Here is a 25,402-nt window from a genome sequence, read left to right as displayed (position 1 = left end):
TAATTACTTTACTTGTGACCCTATTTGGCATGTGAAGAAATTACTTCACATTACTGCTTTAAATAAATGCACAAGTTTACATTGAAATTTTAAACAGCTTCCGTTGATAATATGTTTGGGGATAATAAAATCAATTTCCAAGATGACAATGCATCATACCACAGAGCTAAAACTATTAAAGCATTCCTTGAAGAAAGACTCATCCAGTCAATGGCGTGGCCTGCAAATAGCCCAGATCTCAACCCTATTGAAATGGTCCACGGCAAGGCTCCCACCTGCAAGGATGATCTGGCAACTGCAATCAAAGATAGTTGGCATCAAATTGATGAAGAATACTGTTTGTCACTCATCATGTCCATGCATCAGAAAGTGCAAGCTGACATAAAAGCCAGAAGGGGTGCAACTAAATACTAGAGATGTGTTTTGATTGATATTTCTTTGTTTCTCATGATTCCATATACTTTTTCCTCAGAATGGAGTGATTCTATATGTATTTCCCTGCCCTTGCTCGATAAAAGTAACATTTACTGACCACCACGATGTTTTTCATTCATTTCTTTTAGTATTTCTGTGTGCTAAAGACTTGCACTTTTGAAGTAATTCATGATTTTTTCAAGCTTTTTATCTGAGTTTGTTGTACATAATAAAATGTCTGAGTGAGTGCTTGTCCGAGACTGGTGATTCCATACTTTTTGCCAGGGGTTGTATATAGATGCTAGATGATAGTTCCAATTAATTTGTAGGATTACATGCTAGCCACCTAATTATTATAACTGTAGAGTAGAGGGGTCATATTGGTCTGTCAAGTGGCACAGAAAGCCGTCGTTAATAAATGAATTACTATTTCTGTGCAGTTCGATAGCAAATACTGGCGGTTGGGGATCCCTGGGCATCAGGTTCCACACCTCTGCTTTAAAATATGCACAAATGTTTTTATTTCATTTTTGGTGGTTTTAAATGGACTAATTTTCTCCAAATTCTTTGCAGCTGAAATATCTGCCATTTGTCAAAAGAAGGTAAGACATTTTTAAATATATGTACTGAAATGATATCGCAAGGGCCAACTCACATACATTATATATAGTTTTTTATTTTGGTAAATTTTACTGAAGAAATTAGGACGACCTTCATTTTTTCCCATTAGTAACCGGTGTTCTGTTTGGCAGATCTTTTGATTGTCGTCTTAGTCTCAGTCTTTTTCGATGATAATACTTATTAGCCTTAGTCATATTATAGTCATCTTAAACTCCAAATTTTGTCTAGTTTTAGTCGACTTTTATCAAAAATTTTAACCGTCTGTAAAATTATTTTTTTTCCCTCCACAAATAAATCAATAAAGGTTTTCAACTATTTCAAATGAACATTGACAGATGAGCGCATATTGCTGCGTCTACACGGCCAACGCCAACTTGATTATACACATCCAGTAGGAAAACAGTACATTATTTTCAATTAATTATACCTACCCAGATTCCACAAACTGTATGTAAAAAAACAGTTGTCCGAGAGTTTAAGAGGACGCTCCAATGTTAGCATTAGCTAAATGCTAATGTAAATGCGAATGCTATGCTAATGCTAGGAGTTGCATTCAGACTGAGATGATCACCTAACACAGACCTTTTAAGGACAAAGCAACATTGCATATTCTCTATGGCCAAGAAAAACAAATCTTACTGTGTGTATATTGTGCAAGCCTGCATGGAGGCTGGAAACGACACACTGGTGAGCCGGGAAGAGGGCGGGGGGCGAAGAACGTCACGACCAGAACACAACCAGGCATTGCTACGATGGTAGCAGGCTTACTCCACATAAAATGCCACACATTGTGAACATGTGACAGAAACTATATGCACATTTTCGTCTCGTTCTCGTCTCGTCAGTCGATAATGGGCATTCGTGTAGTTGTGTTTCAGTCTCCCTAAGCATGTTTTTAGCTCATCATCATCATGAAGAAACTTTTCGTTTACGAAATATTTTCGTTATGATTGACGAAAACAACACTGTTGGTGACTATATGGTCTCTCTATACAATATGGTGGAGCATTTAAAAATATATACAGTATGGCGGAAAACACAGACAAGACTGCAAAAGCAGTTTCTGCTCTTGCACCCCTCTTTGAAATAAACCGCTGTATTTTAAGCCAAAAGAACTGTTGTGTTTGATAGAACAATATGTCTATATGCTGCCATACCAGATTCATGGCGCAATAAGTCCCCTAACTATTTTTAATTTGTCCGTTTTACCCTGGAAACCCCCATATACAGACGTCGCGCAACCGCTTTAGTTTCACCCTAGCCAAAAAAAGAAGGTAAGTAATCATATTTATTATTCGAAATGTCTGTCATTTTTAGCTTAGAATCATTAATTGATGTCTAATATTTCGTTAAAAAAAAAAAAAAAATGACTGTAAAAAATTATTCACTTGCATATTTTAAACTTTTAAACAAATTACGTCACAATGAAAAAAATTGGCATCTAATAATAATAATAATACATTTATTTGTAAAAAAAAGTCACGGATAACTACTTCATAACTATCGCTTAATTTAATTTTTTCGTTATTGTTGCATTTTCCCCAATATTTTAGATGATGAATAATCGATCCAAAAAAAGAAAAAAAAAACAAAACAAAAAAAACCCTTTAAAATATATGAAAATGAAAATTTCGATTACTCCTTGATGTCTGCGATTTCTGTATCGCGACCCTTGTTATATGACCATGTTTCACCCATAAAATGCCCCAAAAATCCAGCTGTGGCCATTCACAGCTGTGTCTTGACACTTGGTCATACATGCTACATGGAGTTTTTGGATCGAAAAAGGGTAAGTACGTGATAAAACCTTGTTAAAATCATGGCCTCTTTAATTCTGCTCTCGCGTGCTCTCACCTCCAGTTAGGGTTTTGCTGTTTAAATTTTTTTTTTCTTTAATCGCCTTCCTGTCCAAAATTTTTCTTCTCCCAGAAAATTGAGATTTTAAGTTTTCCAATGATGTGTCACACATGCATACAAGACAATTTTAAAATTTGGCCAAATTGAAGGTCCCGGAGTGAAACTTCAAGTCACCTGAGTATTTTCCGCCATATATCTTAAATTTATGGATTTATTCTCTCTCTGCACAGCATGTTAATGTGCAACTCAGTATATGCAGTATGTCTTAAGAGTTTTCTATTGAAACTGAAGTCCAAAGACTTTTGGTAAGAATTTATTGCGCCCTGATGTCCTCATCAGAAATACCTGGAATATATATTAAGAGATGATCACTTAGATTATGATCAGGCGTAGCAATCCCGCGTTGCCACTAGAAACAGTCGGCCTCCACCTAGTTTGACCCATACATTTTAATCCACATCCTGTCCCTCTTTGCCGCAGCCTCTGCTCCGCTCATCTCCGAAAGCCCTTTCGACTCCCACCTGGATTTACACGGGAGCTTTCATTATTAATTGAGTCATCTTTCCTTCCACCCACTGCATGTCACATTGGCCATCGTGAACACTCCAGCTTTTCCCAAATCTTTAAAAATACCGTGAGCACTTAGAAATGGCGTGTAGCACCGCTGAATGATGGATGACTAAATGAGGGACGTCACTATCAGAGGACAAATATGTTAATTTGATGGGCAGTGCTGCATCCCTCTAATGGCACAAGATTAGAGGCTGATCAGATTAGGATCGTTCCCTCGTGCCATGCTTTTTATTTTTAGAAGCCTGAGACACTGGGGACACACACACAAAAAAAAAAAAATATATATATATATATATATACATATATACAGTGGGGAGAACAAGTATTTGATACACAGTCAATGGGAAAACCCATTGGCAGTGTATCAAATACTTGTTCTCCCCACTGTATATATATATATATAGATATATATATATATCTTTTTTTTTACAAATCCCAACAGATGTGAAGGGATGAATTGTTCTCAACAAAAGCATTGATGATTTGGAGACTTACAAGAAGCTTGTTACTGAGCTGGAATAGAAATGTGTAGTTTGTCCTTTTTCTTCTGACTTGGCCACATGTCTTCTCAGAACTGTAGCTCTCACGTCAGGAGGGCCGTGGTCACCTGCTTCTCGGCTGGTTGCTGCGGGCGCCATGGTAACCGGCCTGTCCGCTACTGCAAGCGTTGTCATGTCAACCACCACAGTAGCGAGGTGGGGGCTGCGGCGGAGACTCATCTGTACCAGACCTCGCCTCCTCCGATCAACACCCGGGAGTGTGGGGCAGAGGAGCTAGTTTGCACCGTGGAGGCTGTTATAAGGTGAATTCACATCTCTGGTCCTGTTAATTGGATTCTATATCGTGATATAGACTTGTTAAAGCAGGATCTGATACTACAACGTCATTGTACATTCTATGGGCAGAGCTTGAGGCACACCTGCATGCTGTTGAGTACAAAATGTGCTTTTGTAAAGATTTGCCCCTGTCACAAAATTTAGAACTTTACTGCATCATACTACAGTGGTATAAAAGAAAGTATCTGAACCTTTTGGAATTTCTCACATTTCTGCATATGGTCACCATCAAATGTAATCTGATTTTTGTCAAAATCCCACTGATAAAAATACAGGGTCTGCTTTAACTAAAACCACCCAAACGTTTATAGGTTTTTCCTATTTTAATGAGGATAGCATGCAAACAATAACAGAAGGGGGGGGGGGGGGGGATAAGATAAGTGAACCCTCTTCCTAAGGAGACTTAAAGAGCAATTAAAACCTTTTTTTTTATCAAACATTTTAAGTCAGGTGTGTGCCCAATCACTGATGAGTGGTTTAAAGCTCCCCTGCCCACTATAAAACACACACCAGGTAATAAATGTCTTGATGTGAAGCATTGTCTGATGTATATCATGGCTCGTGTCAAAAGAGCTGTCTGAAGACCTGCGATCAAGGATTGTTGATCTGTATAAAGCTGGGAAAGGATACAAAACTATCTCTAAAAGTCTGGAAGTTTCATCAATCGACAGTCAGAGAATTTGTCTACAAATGGAGAGACTGTTACTTTCTCCTAAGGAATGGCCGTCCACCAAATATGACGCCAAGAGTTCAGCGCATAACACTCAGAGAGGTCAAGAAGAACCTTAGAGTGTCTGCTAAAGACTTACAAAAATCACTGGCACAGTCCAATATCTCTATGCACACATAAACTATATGTAAAACTATGGCCAAGAATGGTGCTCATGGGACGACTCAACAGAGGAAGCCACTGCTGTCTAAAAAAAACATTGTTGCTCGTTTAATGTTCGCAAAAGGCACTTGGCCACTCCACAAAAGTTTTGGTCAAATATTTTGTGGACTGATGAAACCAAAATTGAATTGTTTGGGAGCAACAGACAACGTCGTGTGTGGAGGAAAAATGGAACAGCTCACCAACATCAACACCTCATCCCCACTGTGAAGCATGGTGGAGGGAGCATTATGATTTTGGACTGTTTTGCTTCCTCAGGGCCTGGACAACTTGCAATCATTAATGAAAGAATGAATTCAAACGTTTATCAGGATGTTTTGCAGGAAAACCTGAGGCCGTCTGTCAGACAGTTGAAGCTAAAAAAATATGGATGCTGCAACAAGACAATGATCCAAAACACAGAAGTCTATCAACTTCAAAATGGTTTCAGAAAAACAAAAAACACGTTTTGGAGTGTCCAAGTCAAAGTCCAAATTTGAATCCCATCGAGATGCTGTGGCATAACCTAAAGACAGCGATTCACACCAGACATCCCAGGAGTCTGACTGAATTACAGCAGTTTTGTAGAGAAGAATGGGCCAAGATTAGTCCTGATCGATGTGCCAGACTGATCTGCAGCTACAGGAAGCGTCTGGTTGAAGTTAATGCTGCCAAAGGGGGCCACTAAATATTAAATGTGATGGTTCACTTACTTATTTTCCCTCCTTCTGTCATTGTTTGCCTACTATGCTCATTAAAATACGAAAACCTATCAATGTTTAGGTGGTTTTAGTTCAAGCTGAAAGTTTTTTCATCTGTGTGATTTTGATGGTGATTTTATGCAGAAATGTGAGAAATTCCAAAAGGTTCAGAAACTCATTAATACCACTGTAAGTTATATAAGGCAGGGGCGGACTAGGGGTGTGGACTGGCCCGGGAGTCATTGAAAGATCGGCCCACTTCATATACGGAGTTGGATGCCATTCAGTTAGCAACACAGAGAGGTCCATTACCAATATTCACTAACCTTGGCCAGAATTTATTCAAAATTATGTATTTACAGTTCCACAAAAATGAGAACTGTAACCTCTAACCAGATCAAAGTACACATGTAGGACATTTAATTCAAATTTGCTCTATATTTGTACAGTAAAAATGCATAGTTTTGAGTATGGGAGTGGTCAGAGATGTCTACAACTTATATTAACCAACCTTGGCCAGTAACTATTCAGATTTGTGGTTTTCCAGTGCCACAAAATTGAGAACTTTAACCTACCATCTACTAAAACGTCTCGTTTCTCAGGGGAATAACATAACATTGTACTGACGTGACCGTGCACATAATGCACATTTAGATAGGAGGGTTTTAAGATCAGGCGGCTTTATTTCATTTTTATATGATGACAATGGTTGCATTATGTACTTTGAGAGTGTTTTTAAGAGTTGGGAAAAACGCAAGCACACGGAAGTCAACTGCCATATCTGCTTGCTGCCTTTACCATAATGCTTAGGTTAGGCGGCTGCGCTAATTTTAGGGTCCGCTCATTTGACCACGGGCTCACCTGGGAAATCCCCGGTATCCCCGTATGCCAGTCCGCCCTTGTAAGGCAAGGCAAATTTATTTGTATAGCACAATTCAACACAAGGTCATATCAAAGTGCTTTACAAAACATAAAAATCCAAAAACTACATGATACATAAAAATCACATTAAATTGTCAAGAAATTTAAAACAAAAACAATTAAAAAAGGAAATCGAAATAAAAAAATTAAAAAAAAATGGAATGTAAGGAAAAAGTCCTATAACTTGAAATCTGAAGTATAAGGTCAGTTATGAATACGCTGCGGTAAACAGCGTTCTTAGCCCTACTTATTTGCATATTTGTGCAGAGTGTGACGTCACAGAGTGCCCAATTTCCAACCTGAGCGTCTGCTGAGGGATTTTACTTGCAAAAGAGATTGTAATCAAATAAAAAAAAACACAATTATTCATGAAACAGTTCAAAATATTGGAACCTGAGTAGAGTGCCTCTTTAATGATACATTTAATGTCCTTAGATTGTGTACTTGAAGTCACGACTGTCTTTTGTGATGCTTCCTCCAGCCTACTCAAGGAGGCTGAAATTCATGCAGAACAACGTGAGTTTGAGCTCAACAGGCGTCGGCAGATGGGCCTTTCATCCTCACATCATTCTCTGGACAACATCGAGTTTGATAACAAGGAGGACGACCAGCATGACCAGCGCCTCCTCAGCCAGTTTGGCATCTGGTTCCTGGTGTGTACTGAAGCCCTCAGTCTGTCAATAACAAGGCGCATTAGATAAGGACATGCGTGTCTCATGGATACCTTATCACAAGTATTATTGCTGTGCTTCTCTCAACTCCGCTTACATGCACAGGTGAGCCTTTGTACCCCCAATGAGAACACACCCACTGAGAGTTTGGCCCGGCTGGTCAGCATGGTTTTCCAGTGGTTTCACTCTACCGCCTACATGATGGACGACGAGGTCGGAAGCTTGGTGGAGAAGCTAAAACCGCAGTTTGTCACAAAGTGGTTAAAGACGGTGTGCGACGTAAGATTTGACGTCATGGTCATGTGTCTCCTGCCCAAACCTGTCGAGTTTGCCAGGGTAAGGTCACAGAGGGGTCGCATCATCTGTGCGCATCTCTTTAAATGAGTTTATCGCTAGTACACCATGGATGATCAGAAGTCCAAAAATTGAATTTTGACTTCGTTTTTCCTTGCACTGACGTTAAGCCAGTGTGATTGTTATGCTGATCTGGCAAGCTGAGGCCGAATCCGTCACGTAGTTCCCTGCTATTTGGGTACATTGGTGTAATAATATAATATGAGTACAAGTTGCTACATTTGACATGAGATGGATATATGCCACCGCTTATGAAATACATTTTTTCCACTTCCAAATTAGCAACCAATTAATACTAGAGCTGTCCCGACTAATCGACATAGTCGACATCATCGATGACGTAAATCCGTCGACGAGCACAACATCCTGTCGACGGTTAATGAAGGGTTAAGAAATATATGCGTGGAAAGTTCAGAATGTCGGACGCTCGGTATGCAAGCGGGGAAAGCGGCACAAGGCCTAAAAAGCATACCAGAGTGTCCAAAACATTGACTTAATTCAAAGAAACAAAGGAGGGTACACTGTTGTGTCCTGTCTCTTCAATGCCAAGCTTGGCTGCACGTCGTCCATGAATAAACACCTACGCTGTCACTTTTCGAAGACGACAGGACTAGGTGCATCTAACTAACTAACTAACTAACTAACTAACTAACTAACTAACTAACTAACTAACTAACTAACTAACTAACTAACTAACTAACTAACTAACTAACTAACTAACTAACTAACTAACTAACTAACTAACGACATGTTTTATTGAAGTTGCAAAGCCCGTCGCGATATGCAATGAGTCCATTTATCGCACAGTAAATAAAAATGAGGGCGGTAATTTTCACGCCTGCGATTTATTGCTGCGCGCGCACGTGCTTGCATACATTTGTGCGTGCATGCTGAGGGAATATGAGAATCCAGTTCCTTTCTCTTATCAACACGCTGTAGAATTAAAGTTCAGACATACAAAATAAGGCAACACATCTATATTAAACACTGTAAACATTAGTATTGCTACATTGAGGTGAATGGGGAAAAAAAGGCAACCTACTTTAGCCTGCTATAAAACATTGGCAGTCTTCTCCAAAACGCAAAGTTGCGGTTAAAAGGTGACACTTCAAACATGAAAAATTGCTGGTTAACAGCATTTAACAATTTTTTTTTTTTTTTTAAACATTTAAAAATAAAAGTATGTCATGTTCGTCACATAAATAATGATTTCTGGAGTTAATCCCACATACTTCAGAATTCAGATTCTACAAAAAGAATACCTTTAAAATGACACCCTTTATGAAAAATCTGATTGGCAATGAATAATTATTATAATACTATTATATATGGTACTATATTATAATATTAATGCGATGTGTTTTTTTAAGAATTGTTTTGAATTATGTTGGAAAAGCAAAGTCAGTGTTTACATTCCATTCTTTTGCACTAGTTAATTCTATCAGCATTTGAACTCATTGTTTATTTGTGATTTATTATTATTCACGTGTTTATTTGTACTTTAATGAAGAATTGAAGTGTTCCAAAATGTTTTTGTGAATTGACAAGCGTCAACAAAAATTTCATTGCTAAATTAGTAAAAAAAAAATAAATAAATAAAAAAATTTGAAGTAATCGGGAGAAAATTAGTTGTTTGGGACAGCCCTAATTAATACCCATTTTCGCGTAAATTGCGCAGATTTAAACATTTGAGCTAGATACTGTATCTCATATACAATAGCCAATTAACACTTTTGACCTCACTTCTCTTTTTCGGAGACCCAAATTAGGTAAAGTTTCACTACTTCTACTCAGGAAGCATTTTTGCGGTATCGATACTTTTGCAATCAAATATCTTATCCTTATAAAACATTTCGCCAGTAGCGATACTTCAATATTTGTGGTTTACTTTTAACTACCGTACTAGAAATAGTAATGGTACAATTTGGACTGGTTTGTAGTCAATTAAGTTTTTTTTCTCTTCAGGTGGGAGGCTATTGGGACAAGTCCTGTAGCACAGTGACTCAACTGAAGGAAGGTCTGAATCGCATCCTGTGTCTGATCCCTTACAATGTCATCAGCCAACCACTGTGGGAATGCTTCATGCCCGAGTGGCTGGAGGCCATCCGCACAGAGGTGCCTGACCAGCAACTCAAAGAGTTCCGGGAAGTCCTCAGGTAAATGTGCCTGTCATCTTAAGTAAATATTTGAGTAAGTTAGTGAGTACATGTCTGTTTTAGACCGGGCGCTCACTGTCCTTAGCAGCGCTGTCCCAGTTTTATAGCTAAGTGGGGCAGTGCTCTAAGATTTTCTTTCTCTATCAAACGCTGGAGAAGTTTTGCTTGATATGAAGGAAACTGAACATTTACCAACCATCATTTTTAAAGCCTACATTTTCTGAATGACAGCAAAAGTTATTGCAAAATGGACCCCAAACGGTGCCATCTGTTGATGCTACGTTTGTGCTGTAAAGATTTGTGTTTGTGCTGCTATCGTTTATAGATATTGAGATATTAATTTCGAGTGATGACGTCAATCGCAGCCCCTCCATCGCGACTGACAAGCGCACCAACTCTCTCATTAACAGAGGGGTGTCCGAACAACTAGCGCAAACTTAGCACAAACAAATTGGACCCCTTTGGTTCCATTTTCCAGTAATTGGGCGGCTTGAGAAGTTAATTTTGAGTGATGATGTGACTCGCAGCCCATCATTTAGAGCTAAATGGGCCCGATGGTGTGCCATTTGTTTGTGTATATATGCAAATATATATGGCGGAAAACAATCAGGTGACTTGAAGTTCTGCTCTGAGACCCCCAATTTGGCCAACTTTCAAAATTGTCTCATACTGTATGCATGTGTGATACATCATTGGAAAAAAATCTAATTTTCTGAGGGAAGATAAATTTTGAACAGGAAGGCATTTATATTAAAAAAATATCTAAACAGCAAAACTGGAGGTCAGGGCACGCGAGGGCATAATTAAAGATGTCATGATTTTAACGAAATATTATCGCGTACTCTTATGGATCCCAAAACTCCATGTAGCATATATCACCAAGTGTCAAGACACAGCAGTGCATGGCCACAGCAGGATTTTTGGGGGGATTTTATGGGTGAGACGTGGTAATATAACAAGGGTCGTGATGCAGAAATCACAGACATTAAGGAGTGGTCGAGATTTTCATTTTCATATATTTATCCTTTTAAACGTTTTTTTTTTTCTTTGTTTGGATCAATTATTTATCATCTGAAACATTGGGGAAAATGCAACAGTAATGAAAAAATACAATTAAGCGATAGTTATGAGCTAGATATCCGTGACTTTTTTACAGACGCTAATTTTTCCATTGAGACGAAATTTGTTTAAAAGTTTAAAATATGCGAGTGAATAATTTTTTAAAGCTGTTTTTTTTTTTTTTTTTTTTAACTAAATATTAGACATCAATTAATGATTCTAAGCTAAAAATGGCGGACATTTTGAATAATAAATATGATTAATTACCTTCTTTTATGGCTAGGTTCAAACAAAAGCGGTTGCGCGATGTCTGCAAATGGGGGTTTCCAGGGTAAAACGGTAAAATTAAAAAAAGTCTGGGGACTTTATGCGCCATCAATCTGCTACGGCAGCATATGGACATTTTGTTCTATCAAGCAAAACACTTCCTTTGTCTTAAAATACAGCAGTTTATTTTAAAGAGGGGTGAAAGACCAGAAATGGCTTTTTCATCCTAGTCTGTGTTTTCCGCCATATACTATATACAGTACGTGTTAATATGCATACATACAGAGATCTGAGTCAGTATTAAAAAAAATAGAACCAGAAAATTCATTGATTGCTCAGTTTTATATAAAACTGTGCAGAATGGGGGAAAAAACAAGCAATAAAATTGACATCACTGTAAACAGAACAAGCTAGAAAAAAAACTCCAAAACTTAATGACGGATTTCAAGAAACTGTCAGGTGCATACTGTACTGTACAAGAGTGTGCAGCACCCATCGAAGGCGCGCTGCTCTCACTGTTGGTTTTTATTGGCCAATATCTTGTTCACCCGCCTAATTTTGCCTGCACTCGTATTGCTGCCTCTAGTGCACAATTACGGTATAGTTGCACGGAGCTTATCGATTGCGCCAGAAGCATGAAAACGAAACTATGAATTCAAAATGAGGAAAAAAAGAAAATAAACAAAAGTAACATGTAACGCAGGCGACAATAGGGTACCGGACGTAACATGTCACCTTGCTCATTCATATTAATGACGTTAGCAACTGTTGCCAGAAGGGGTCAAGCTTGCATTTGTTCCTCATGCTAGATGCATGTAAATACTGTATGAACGAGGTGTTTACTGAGCTATACCAATTCTGTCCGAAAATGATGTCCCTGGTGTCAAATTCACCGGTAAAGATGTAGAAGAACATACAAATGTTCAGTTAAATAGATGGCTTGACTGTCGAGGGGTGAAAAAGACGGGAAAAATAGCCGACCTGATCCAGAGCTAACTTTTTTATCGACACCTTTTCCTTGTGTGCATTGTCTTACGCCACTGACAAAGACATTCTCCTGTTTCAACAAGCTATGCTTTACCACCGTATGCCCTGTCTTTCTTATTATATTATGTATTAAGAGGCTTATTTTATTTTATTGCTCTGATGGAGAGGTTCAGAAAATCTTCCATATTATAATGCCTGACCCCAGAAATAATGAACAGAAAATTTAGATTTTTTTTTTTTTTAATTTGAAAGCTTTATGTGGTCCCTAAAAACATAGTATAATAAAAAAATGAAACAATTAAAAAATAATAAATCATTTGTATATACAGTATGTTCTCTAATTTGGTTTTAAACAAATTGTTTTACTGCAGCGAGGTCCAGAAATGCTTGTTTCAAATGTAATACATTTGGCAAGATAGTTAATTTGCTCTTTGGACTTATTTTTGTACACTTACCTATGTTAGGCAACTTATACAGTACAGTGGTATGAAAAAGTATGCGAACCATTTGAAATTTCTCACATTTCTGCATAAAATCTCCATCAAATATGAACTGATCTTCGTCAAAATCACACATATGAAAATATAGTGTCTGCTTTAACGAAAATCACCCTAACATTTATAGGTTTTCACATTTTAACGATTATAAGCATGCAAAAAATGTCAGAAGACTATTTTGGGGTTGGTGTTTTTGTTAACTGTTCTTTTGCACATCTTTTAAAAAACACAGTTTTGAATGAAAATCAGTTTCTCATGTATGTCTCGTTACAGTAGGTAATGCATGCATTAGTAGCCTAATGCATATGTAAAACCTCTTGTGTTTTATTGTACGTTATTGGTATAACCTCCAAAAGCAGTTTTCTTTGCATTTCTGTGGTTTTACGAGGTTTGACAGAAAAAAAAGAAAGAAACATTTTGCCTCCGTTGCGACCTTTATGTCAGGGAGTTCCAGCAAGAATTTGCCAATCTCACCCCTGAGTAAAAGTAGATATACAAAAATGTACTTAACTACTTTTACTTCGTTACATTCCACCACTGCTATATATGAATCGACTGAACATTTCGTGATTGGCCGTAAGTACCGTATCATTAAAATCCTTCTTTTCTGGCTTGTCCACGCAGCAAGATGTTTGACATTGAGCTGTGCCCGCTTCCCTTCTCCATGGAAGAAATGTTTGGTTTCATCAGCTGCAGATTTTCTGGCTATCCAGCGTCCGTGCAAGAGCAAGCCCTGCTGTGGTTGCATGTAAGCTAACGCCCTTCCCCTTGACCATCCCGCGGTTCTGTCCACAGTGCGTGTGAATTGAACAGGTTGTCATAGAGTGTCAAGTCTGGGCAGGAGCCTGCTGAATATGGATCTGGGTCACAGAATGAGAAGGAGAGATTTTGGCTTCTATCCCGGATGCACTCAGAGCTTGCTGCCATGGATCATTTTCAAGTTTTCTGACACAACTGTAATGGAGGGATTGCATTCATTTAGATTTGGTAAATAGGTCAGATTTAGATCACTGAGAAAAGAGGTGGTTTGACTCCATTATATGTCAAAAACCATGATTTTCCCTAGTCATTGTTGCTCAAATACAGACAAAGCAATCTTCAAAAACAGAAAACTGTCTCATGATTGTTGTTCGTTAGCAATATCTGATCATGTTTTTGGTTTTGAAATAGACCTCTCTCTTGTCCCTATAATATCTAACATCTGTTTCGTCCTAGGTGCTCTCAGAGCTGGATATCGTGGTGCCTCTCCAGCTACTAATTGGCATGTTCTCGGATGGCGTGAACTCTTTGAAGGAGCTGGCCAATCAGAGGAAGGCACGTGCTTCCGATCTGACTAGCAACACCGGGGCTCGCAGGGTGAGGAAGAACGAAGTGAACTTGCTCTAAATGACTGAGAAATTCAGATAATCATATTATCATTGCACGGTGCATTTACTGTATATAGACTTCAGAACAAGTTGATCATGTGACTGGAAGGTCATTTGAACTGTTGTTGGACTTCATTCCCACCATTCACTAAGATGTTGCCATGGTAACTGCCAAAGTCTAAATATAGATTCCCGAAAGCTTAATTTAACTTAACTGCAATATAGATGAAATGTTCCTATTAACGGTCAATGAAGTCTAACTGACATGCCAGCGTTGAGACTTAAAGGGTACCACTGATAGAAAGACATGTAGTTCTTAAAAGATAAATGTTAGAGTTATAATAATTTGATATTAAAACCCCTCTTAATGTTTTCATTTTAATAAAATTTGTAATATTCTAAATTAAAAAAATAAACTAGTAGCTCACCATTGTTGTTGACTTTGCTGGGCGGTGACGTCCCATGGCCATGCTGCCGTACTTCACAGAAGAAAGTGTATATGACACCAAAAAACATCTTTGTTTCATATTTCACGTGGTGTTTTATGCTCCTGAATGAAATGGACCGCTTGGATGTGTGTGGAAGCAATCGGTTTACATAATAAATTTTTGAATCCCGCGCTATGAAAATTAGTGACTTCCGGCTTTAGTCTCGGGTTTAGGACGAATGCGAATGTGACGTCACCCGGGTCAGCATCTCACAAAACAGCATTGCTTTCTAGCATGCAGATGGACTGTGGATTCAGCTGATTTTGCGGATTAATTCGTTTATTTTTCGCATCACGCCAGCCAAATGGCTGCAAAAAATTTTTGCTGTACCAGGGAGAGGCGTGTGAGCCTTTTTGGGTTTCAAAAGGTTCCCATTCACCGTTCATATTGGCCAAAACAAGCCCTACTACTTTGGGACCACTGGATTTACGAGGAAGTGAGTAAACGTCGTATTTTGGATTATGTCACATACTGGGATCATGTCACACGTTATAATACGGCGTTGGCTTGCATTTTGTGGCTGATTGTCCTCCGAAAATGCCACTCGGCCGATGACCGGCGGCTTGTCGCACACTCCCCACCGCCTGGGGAGCGCAATACGCGGCTTATTGCCCTCTTCGTATGCCCGTATGTTCTGTCAAATTTTCAACTCCATTAGGAATTGCAACTTTGTGTTAAAAATGGCCGCGAATACAGCGATTGCAAAGTAAACAGTACAAAAGTTCTTTAAATAAAGGACTATATACTTACGTTTGACCATGGACGAGTATGTAGAAAAGTTCTCCTCAGACACATCCTGCCATTTTAGTTGCACAACAACTGCACGCCGGTCTCTCTTTACGTCTTTGCTGTTTAGTACCGCATACATTTACGTTATATTCATGTTGACCATGTGGCAACTACGCGCTCCTTCAACGTCGGCCGGTTTGTTCGGCGGTACTCTCCAGCTGCTTTCCCGGCGAGCTCTCCCATTCAGGGAAATGAGCTGTAACTCGCCCGCCGCCGGGCGGGTCGCTGATCAGTGAAGACAATCGACAACGCCACCGCCCTGTGACATGACCCGGGCTAGTTTTGTGTGATTTTTCGCTTCGAAAAGCGAAAATGAGACTTTGAGACGTCACTTGGTTCAAGTTAGCATGTTGGCTAGCTGTCACGCCTCTTGGTTTCATCCAGTGTATTTGGTGAATTAAATGAGTTGCTAAAATGTTTAGAGTTTGACCAAAGTCTGAGTAAGTTTTATGTGTATTTTGCATATTTATTTTGATTGTGAATTTGTGTATGCCAGTTCTCTTTGCATTGTTAAATTGTGTGAGAATAGGGCCTCATTAAAACAGATTGAAGTACTTTTGTTTTTGTGAAAATTATGTTTTGAGAGATATGAATATTATTTTTGTTGTATTTTCTCTATATGATACTTACGTTTGTTGTGAAGGAGTTGCCGAAGCACATGCCATTAAACGGTGCAGTCTGAGCAACTAATCTGAACGCCTGTGTCCACTCTCCTTTCCTCTGCCTTCCACTCCACTGTGGATTAAAGGAAAACTATGGTCTCAGTCAAGGGACAAAAGGCATTCGTTGGCTTCATCCCTAATTAATTTAAAACTCGCCATTGACACCTTGTGGCATATTTAAATCACTATCTTACACTATTTAAGAGTGACATGTTTATTGTTTTAAAAGAGTGACACGTGGAATTCCGGCAGCGTGGCCATGTGACGTCACCGCCCTGCCACATAAACAACAATGGCGACCTACTAGTTAAAATCATTTTACAAATTTTATTGAAATGAAAACATTAAGAGGGGTTTTAATATCAAATTATTATAACTCGTACTAAGATTTATCTTTTAAGAACTACATGTCCTTCTATCTGTGGTTCCCTTTAACATTTTCAACTGGCCCAAGAAGGCTTAGCAGACAGTATTATGGTGGCTTCCATCCATATAGGTGAGCGTGGTGTCAGATCCGGGACGCCGTGGCCAGCACAACACCCTCAGTCCATTCCCGAGTCCTTTCCGGAGCCCGTTCCGCAGCCCGCTACGCTGCAGTCCGTTTAAAAACCTGGGCCACGCCGCCGGCCATTGTGCCCTGGATTTAGACTGCGATGACGACGACATGAATCTGGGCTGTTTCATCCTCATGTTTGACCTCATCCTAAAACAGGTGACCATCTTAAATATATACAGATTGTCCAATGGTGTCAGTGTCTGCGTGTGTTTGTATATGCCCTGTGACTTTTGCTGGCTAACGGTTCTGGGTGTTACTCCACCTTCTGCCTAATGTTGGCTGTAATTGGCTCCAGCACCCCAGCGGGAGAAACCCCCCCATAAAATTACTTTAGACGGAAAAATTGACTTCCTTAATCAGATGTTTATTGTTAACACAAATACCGACAATAACTCAGAATTTTGTAAGAAAAATACACCAGGAGATGGTGTTCACGATATACAAAGTTTACATGGCACACACTGCACAAATAACTATTTGCCTCCAATCAGACACACCTACTGTCAAATCCACTTATGTTAAATAACCTGCCAAGCTGACCCAATAGAGACCCCTGCTGGCCTTTTTCTAACAAAATAAATATGGCTCTAACAAGGACTATCAAATAAAATACTGACCTGTGGACACATTACAGTATGACACATTGAACAAAATGGACCCCAAATTTAATACCGAAAATGGTGTTGATACAAATCTGGCACAGTGCTGGCCCAGATTAGGTAATATGTTTGCCATATCTGCGCTACACATTAGTGTTGTATCGGTCGCGAACGATTCGTTCTTTTTGAACGAATTGTTTGGGTGAACGAGACCGAACTAATCACCATCTGCTCTGATTCGTTCTATGAAGTTGGTGGCGCTTGTTCGCTGCGTGGGAGGGCGTTGAGCAAGCGGCAGCGTCTTCTGACATCGCACACGACCAATCAGACGCCAGCCTCATCGCGGGCAGGGGAGGGAGCGGAAACAGAATCATGGCGTATGTCACTCATTTCCACGTGTGGCCAATAAGCAGCCAGCGTGCAGGCAGGGGGGAAAGACTGAGTTTTGTCACTTCCCGTTCAGTGATTCGGTCCTCCGGTTCCTGACCTAGCTTGCTGCTAACTTGACTTTCCAGTAATGACTATGCGGTGAACGAGTCATAAAATGAAAGGAAACGACTTTGTCACATATTTGTTAACGTGGAGCCTATCAAATGCTGCTCAAAAAGACAAAAACACCACACAAATCTAGCGAGCATGGTTTAGTGTTCTACTTTTCTCAACAGACTCGGGACTGTGCCTATGACGATATACTATCAAATTTACAGTAATTTAAAACACGCGTAGCTACGAGGCAAGCAAAACCTGAGCTGCGGTCGCGTGACGGCAGTGAAGCGGGCAGAGAACTGTCACTATATGGAGGCTTCATGGCAGCGATATGTACCTCATATGTGCACAGAAAAACAATAATATTTAGTATGATCACCATAATACTGATTTGCAATGAAACTGTATATACATGTCAATTTTTTCCGAGTGTTTTTTTTTTTTTTTTTTTTCGTGTCAGAGGGTGTCGGTTGGTTTGACAAATTATGTCAATCCGTCCATCATGTGCTACTCAAGCGCCCCAAAAACAAAGCGCGCGGACACGGGAGATGTCGCAATATGTCTACATTTTTCTTAACAGACTAATGAGAGTAGAAAGGCGAAATCATAAAGCAAACAATTATTTCTCGTCAGCATTTGACGATCTGAGATGCGGGGACGACAGGGGAGCTGACCGGATTATTTTATTTATTAATACCAGTGCAAAAATTCAAAACGATCATCTTAATAATAAAAAACAAAAATACAACAGAGCGAGAGGTTAATATGATGTGTTGGCCGTTCCATAATTAGAAATTAAACTTTCGATTTATTTTTGTTTTCGTGACAGCAGGCATGCCGCGTTGGCTGTTAGCAGCAGCATTGTATATGTGAGCAAGATCATGCTAAAGAAAGTCCGTGCGCCCCCGACCCCAACCCCCCGCTCCCCCCACAAAAGGAAAATGTTTAACCGTGTCCTCAATCGAAATGCAAGCACGAGCCATGACTTTGATCCCATTAAACTAGGACAGATGACGCGGAAGTTCTCCCTCGCTTTTGCAGCAGCGGGAGGGAGACGAGGCTGTCTCTGAGAGCAGAATGATATCGCCTGTCATTCATTTCTGAAACTACGACGAGTGGTCAATGTGCAAGAGAGGGAGGGACCAAGCAATGTCACTTCCCGTTCAGTTATACTGCGAAGCGGTCTTTGGGGATTCGTTCGGCAACGTCACTTCCCGTTCACTAACCGAACGATTCATTTGGGTGGGGAGGGAGATGAGGGGGGCGAACGATTCGTTGAACGATTCGTTGAACGATTCGTTTGAACGAATCGTTTTACTGAACGAACCGGAATGGATTCGTTTACTCAAGTGAACGACAGATCCCGTCACTACTACACATTAACGTGGTTTCTCCTCCTCCTGCGTGTTCTTTTGTTTAGTGTCGCCGAGCGGGTGCGCGCTGCTGTGACGTCACACGTCGACCGTTAAATTTCGATCGCGTCTGGTCTGCACGTTCCGCCCCGGAACAGTGCGTAACCTATCATTTGGACTGTCAGATTGATGATACGGGCATCTCGCACACTGACGTTCAGCGGGTGTGATTGCTATGCCGATCTGACGAGCTGAAGCTGGATCTGGCACGGAGTCACCTGCTATTGGGGAAGTGACCTGATAACAGGAAGTGGTCCAAAAACGCCCTTAAATCAACAGGAAGTGACCTGATATCAACAGGAAGTGACCCTACCATAGCAATAGCTCCAGAAATATCATTTTCTAGTTATCACTGTTATTATGGAAAAATATAATGCTATATATGTTATAGCAATGTTAGTTTGGAACACATTTTTTATGGTAGATCTTGACCATTCTGATAATTCAGATATTCATGTCTGAATTATTGTCTCGATCTGATCACCTGATTGGAAATCGGGCCGTTCGCGGCATTTTTCAGAGGATCGGAATCAGGTGTTTAAAAAAAATTATATAAATATATATGTATATATGTGTGTGTATATATATATATATACACATACAGTATATATATATATATATACACATACAGTATATATATATATATATATATATATATACATACACACACACACACACACACACATATATATATTAGGGCTGTCAAACGATTAAAATTTTTAATCGAGTTAATTACAGCTTAAAAATTAATTAATCGTAATTAATCGCAATTAATCACATTTCAAACCATCTATAAAATATGCCATATTTTTCTGTAAATTATATATATATTCTGTAAAATAAATCGTTGGAATAGAAAGATAAGACACAAGATGGATATTTACATTCAACATACGGTACATAAGGACTGTAGTGGGCATTTCACTCTACTGTCATTTAAATCTGTCTATGCTGTCCTCACTCCGAAGCGTCTAATTTTTCCAAAGCTAGACAGCTAGTGAACGACGCCTTAATAATCAGACTTCTTCCTTTTTCATCTGATTTATTAATAAAATGGCCTCAAACCATTGTCCTCTTTAGACCGTCGTAAAACTACAAAAAAAAGTACACAAGCATTGCATTAGCAACAACGTTAGCTTAGCACGCTATACAGGTTCACTAAACATAAACAAAAAGGGTCTCATACAAAAAATATAATATTTCGCTTACTAAAATAATATGTACATTCTTTACAACAACCATACTTACGGAAAAATCTTGTCCAAGGATCATATAAGCACAACATTACAACGTAGGCGTCAGCCCGACACGTCGTGCAGCCATATTGAACTGGCAAGAAAACAATAAACCATGTCGCAAAGCGACCACAAGAGTTCGCTGTTAGACAGCACAAAAAAGCCTTGCTGTAAAACTTACCAAAAGGCAGAATATATATATATATATATATATATATATATATATATATATATATATATATATATATTAGGGCTGTCAAAATTATCGCGTTAACGGGCGTTAATTGATTTTTTAAATTAATCACGTTAAAATATTTGACGCAATTAACGCACATGTCCCGCTCAGACAGATTTAAAGGACAGTAGAATGAAACGCTTACTTGTGTTTTATGGAGTTTTGCTGCCCTCTGCTGGCGCTTGGGTGCGACTGATTTTATAGGCTTCAGCACCCATTACATTGTGTAAGTAATTATTGACATCAACAATGGCGGGCTACTAGTTTATTTTTTGATTGAAAATTTTACAAATTTTATTAAAACAAAAACATTAAGAGGGGTTTTGATATAAAATTTCTATAACTTTTACTAAAATATTTTTTTTAAGAACTACAAGTCCCTCTATCCATGGATTGCTTTAACAGAATGTTAATAATGTTAATGCCATCTTGTTGATTTATTGTTATAATAAACAGATACAGTCCTTATGTACCGAATGTTGAATGTATATATCCATCTTGTGTCTTATCTTTCCATTCCAACAATAATTTACAGAAAAATATGGCATATTTTATAGATGGTTTGAATTGCGATTAATTGCGATTAATTACGATTAATAAATTTTTAAGCTGTAATTAACTCGATTAAAAATTTTAATCGTTTGACAGCCCTAATACCTTAATTACCGCCCGTCAACGCGTTAATTTTGACAGCCCTAATACATATATATATATATATATATATATAATTTTTGAAATTAATCACGTTAAAATATTTAACGCAATTAATGCATGCGCGGAACGACCCACTCAAGCATTGCCGCGAACAGACTACAATGGCGCCGTTTGAAGTATATTGAGAGCTAAGGGCAGAGACAAGCAAGTGGAGTGGACACAGGCACCCGCCAAGGAGGCCGCTGTTATTTTCAATGTGACCGGCATTGTCAGATTGAGCAGTGAGGAAGAAAGTGGTCGAGCGAGGGAGGGAGCGAGAGAGTAGAGAAAGTGCGCAGTTAGCAGGCCCGAGTGCTGCGTTCCCCACATGCTTTTGTTTTGTTAATAAAAGTATTCACATAAAGCCATCTAACGCCTCTCGGTGTTTATATGTTCACCGCCGTCTTCCTCAGGAGGTAATCGGACGAACCGAGCCATCTGACGACAATGAGCCAACATGATTCACCGGTCCAATGGGGTCCATAGCACTATCAATTTCCTAGCAGGATGAATTGGTAACGCAGACATTTATTGGAGCCGCGCTATTTAATGGGTTACGCAGTGGCACATCTTCCACAATTGTTATAACTATTATAGCAAGCAACATGGGGAAGTATAATTAGAGATGATCTTTTGCTTAACACCATGTACTGTACTCAACTCGGAGAAGATATATCCTTTGCAGCAACCATTGTGACTCATGGTTGCTCAAATTCCCATCATGCATTTGGACAGTTAAGAACATTTAAATCGCTACAGTATCATTTAGTGAAAGCACAACAAAAATAATATTCCTATCTCTCAAAAATAAATAAATAAATGTTCACAAAAAGAAAAGCGCTCAATGCAAAGAGATCTGGCATTCCCAATCAAAATAGCTATGCAAAATAATACGCTATTCAAACATTAAGTTTAGCTAAAAAAAAAATACACTACATGGCAATATTTAGTCACAATATACAAACTATCAAAACTACTATAACTTGTACTCACATTTATCTTTTATGAATAAAAAGTCTTTCTATCCGTGGATCCCTTTCACAGAAAGAATGTTAATGTTAACTCCGTCTTGTGAATTTATTGTTACAATAAACAAACACAGTATGTACAGTATGTTGAATGTATATATCCATCTTATCTTTCCATTCCAACAATAATTTACAGAAAAATATGGCATATTTTAGAGATGGTTTGAATTGCGATTAATTGCGATTAATCACGATTAATGAATTTTTAAGCTGTAATTAACTCGATCAAAAATTTTAATCGTTTGACAGCCCTAATATATATATATATATATATATATATATATATATATATATATATATATATATATATATATATATATATATATATATATATATATATACATATATACATACATATATGTATACAGTGGGGAGAACAAGTATTTGATACACTGCCGATTTTGCTGGTTTTCCCACTTGCAAAGCATGTAGAGGTCCGTAATTTGTATCATAAGTTCTCTTCAACTGTGAGGGACGGAATCTAATACAAAAAACCAGAAAATCACATTGTATGATTTTTAAATAATAAATTTGCATTTAATTGCATGAAATAAGTATTTGATACATCACAAAAACGAACTTACGAACGAACTTAATATTTGGTACAGAAACCTTTGTTTGCTATTACAGATACCACACATTTCCTCTAGTCCTTGACAAGGTTTGCACACACTGCAGCAGGGATTTTGGCCCACTCCTCCATGCAGATCTTCTCCAGACCCTTCAGGTTTCAGGGCTGCTGTTGGGCAACACGGACTTTCAGCTCCCTCCATAGATTTTCTATCGGGTTCAGATCTGGTGACTGGCTAGGCCACTCCAGGACCTTAAGATGCTTCTTACGGAGCCACTCTTTAGTTGCCTTGGCTGTGTGCTTTGGGTCGTTGTCATGCTGGAAGACCCAGCCACGACCCATCTTCAGGGCTCTCACTGAAGGAAGGAGGTTGTCAGCCAAGATCTGGCAATACATAGCCCCATCCATCCTCCCCTCAATACGGTGCAGTCGTCCTGTACCCTTGGCAGAGAAGCAGCCCAAAAAAAATGATGTTTCCTCCTCCATGTTTCACAGTCGGGATGGTGTTCTTGGGGTTGTACTCATCCTTCTTTTTCCTCCAAACACAACAAGCCGAGTTTAGACCAAAAAGTTCAATTTTGGTCTGATCCGACCACATGACCTTCTCCCATTGCTCCTCTGGATCATCCAGATGGTCAGTGGCAAACTTCAGACATGTCTGGACATGCACTGGCTTCAGCAGCGGGACCTTGCGTAGGATTTTAATCCATGACGGGGTAATGTGTTTCTGATGGTTTTCTTCGAGACTTTGGTTCCAGCTCTCTTCAGGTCATTGACCAGGTCCTGCCGTGTAGTTCTGGGCTGATCCCTCACCTTCCTCATGATCAGTGACGCCCCATGAGGTGAGATCTTGCATGGAGCCCCAGAACGAAGCAGACTGACCGTCAACTTGAACTTCTTCCATTTTCTAATAATTTTTTATGCTTTCCAATGATGTATCACACATGCATATAGGAAAATTTTGAAATTTGGCCAAATTGGGGGTCTCAGAGCGGAACTTCAAGTCACCTGAGTGTTTTCCACCATATACCGTACATACCGCCTCTCACCCTCCCTCCTGCTGCTTTTCTTGGTGACCAGTGCAGTTAGCTTTTGGTGCTTAAAGTTAACGATGACCGATAGGTTTGTAGCTTTGATCTGTCGAGAGAAGCCTTGGTAGGCTCTACGATGAAAGGCACAAATGTGTTAATCATCGTTTAGTCAATCTTCGTTGTCGAAAGGCTGTTCTCGGTAGCATAAGTGAATTTGAGTGGACTCACTTAAAGAAACATTTAATAAAGACATGCATTTTTCTACGTTATTCTTGTTTAAAAATAATTCACATTAAGAAGGCGGCACGGTTGGACCACCTCACAGTTCTGAGATTGTGGGTTAGATCTTGGCTCCGGCCTTCCTGTGTGGCGTTTTCATGTTCTTCCCATTCCTGCGTGGGTTATCTCCAGGTTCCTTCCACATCCCCAAAAAACATGCATGCTATGCTGGTTGAACACTCCAAATTGTCCGTTTGTGTGAGTGTCTGTGTGAATGGTTGTGTGTCTATATGTGCCCTGTGAGAGGCTGTAGACTTTTTCTGGGTGTACCCCTTCTCTGCCTGGGGTTGGCTGAGATAGGCTCCAGAAGCCCCGCGACCCTCGTGAGGATAAGTGGTTCAGAAAATGAATTAATGTGTCACGGTATCGAGGACAAGGTGGAATCAAATGCAGGGAAATCAAAGGCAGGGCAAGCTGGGGTGAAGGAAAATTCAAAACGTTTTAATGATCTTAAAAAAAAAAACACAAAGTTCAAACAAAAGCTGTGCGAATCAAAAGGCAAGGTCCAAACAAAACAAGACTAGGAAACAAACAAACTTACTATGTAAAACAGGGTCAGGAACACTGCAAACATTGACAAGACGCGGGGATAGACAATGACACAACAAGACAGTACATGGGGATCTTAAATACAGACGAAGGGTAACGTTGGTTAATGGGTGGGTAATCACATGGACAAGACACACTGGGGCACAAACTTAACAAGACTCAACACAAGGCATGAAAGAATGTTATGTAGATGTGATTAAAAGTATGCCGTTAAAGGTGATACAATGAAAACTGTGGGTGCACCCACATTTTGTGCTGGTGCACCTTAAGAAAAAAGTTAGGGACACCAGTGCAACCAATGCAAAAAGTAAGCGTGGAGCCTTGGCAATATACTGTATATCGCACTGTTAATGTTTTCCAATATCGTTCAGGCTGAATTTCTATATTTTTTACTTTTTAAAAGGGCTAAAAAGTAATAAAATAATCCAGAAATACTGTACAACGACATTGCCAAAAGATACAAAAATATATATGTTTTATACTCTGCAACACTCCCGGAAAAAGGCGGAAGAGTAACTACTGTAAAAAGTATAGTCCTGACCATGTTTGGAACTTCTGTTCAAATAAAAACAAAACACACAAAAAATTCGGTATGGGATCTGGACTCCGTATCTGCAGATTCTCAAAATCAGGTTAC

The 25,402-nt window shown here is 39.2% G+C and overlaps 1 protein-coding gene across 2 annotated transcripts in view; it reads left to right on the top strand.

Moving 5' to 3' along the window:
* LOC130930678 (protein unc-79 homolog) overlaps positions 1–25,402 on the top strand; it is a 172,004-nt gene that overhangs the window by 58,889 nt on the left and 87,713 nt on the right. For both annotated transcript variants that reach the window (XM_057858695.1, XM_057858694.1), the window contains exons 11-18: positions 988–1,016; positions 4,038–4,267; positions 7,276–7,447; positions 7,571–7,801; positions 9,785–9,975; positions 13,410–13,533; positions 14,001–14,141; positions 16,588–16,803. In XM_057858695.1, coding sequence (XP_057714678.1) covers positions 988–1,016; positions 4,038–4,267; positions 7,276–7,447; positions 7,571–7,801; positions 9,785–9,975; positions 13,410–13,533; positions 14,001–14,141; positions 16,588–16,803 — 1,334 coding nt within the window. The remainder of the gene's footprint in view (positions 1–987; positions 1,017–4,037; positions 4,268–7,275; positions 7,448–7,570; positions 7,802–9,784; positions 9,976–13,409; positions 13,534–14,000; positions 14,142–16,587; positions 16,804–25,402) is intronic.

Source organism: Corythoichthys intestinalis, chromosome 15, assembly GCF_030265065.1.
Source record: "Corythoichthys intestinalis isolate RoL2023-P3 chromosome 15, ASM3026506v1, whole genome shotgun sequence".
Lineage (NCBI taxonomy): Eukaryota > Metazoa > Chordata > Actinopteri > Syngnathiformes > Syngnathidae > Corythoichthys > Corythoichthys intestinalis.
The sequence above is the reverse complement of the archived record's forward strand: the minus strand, read 5'-3'. Positions and strand labels throughout refer to the sequence as shown.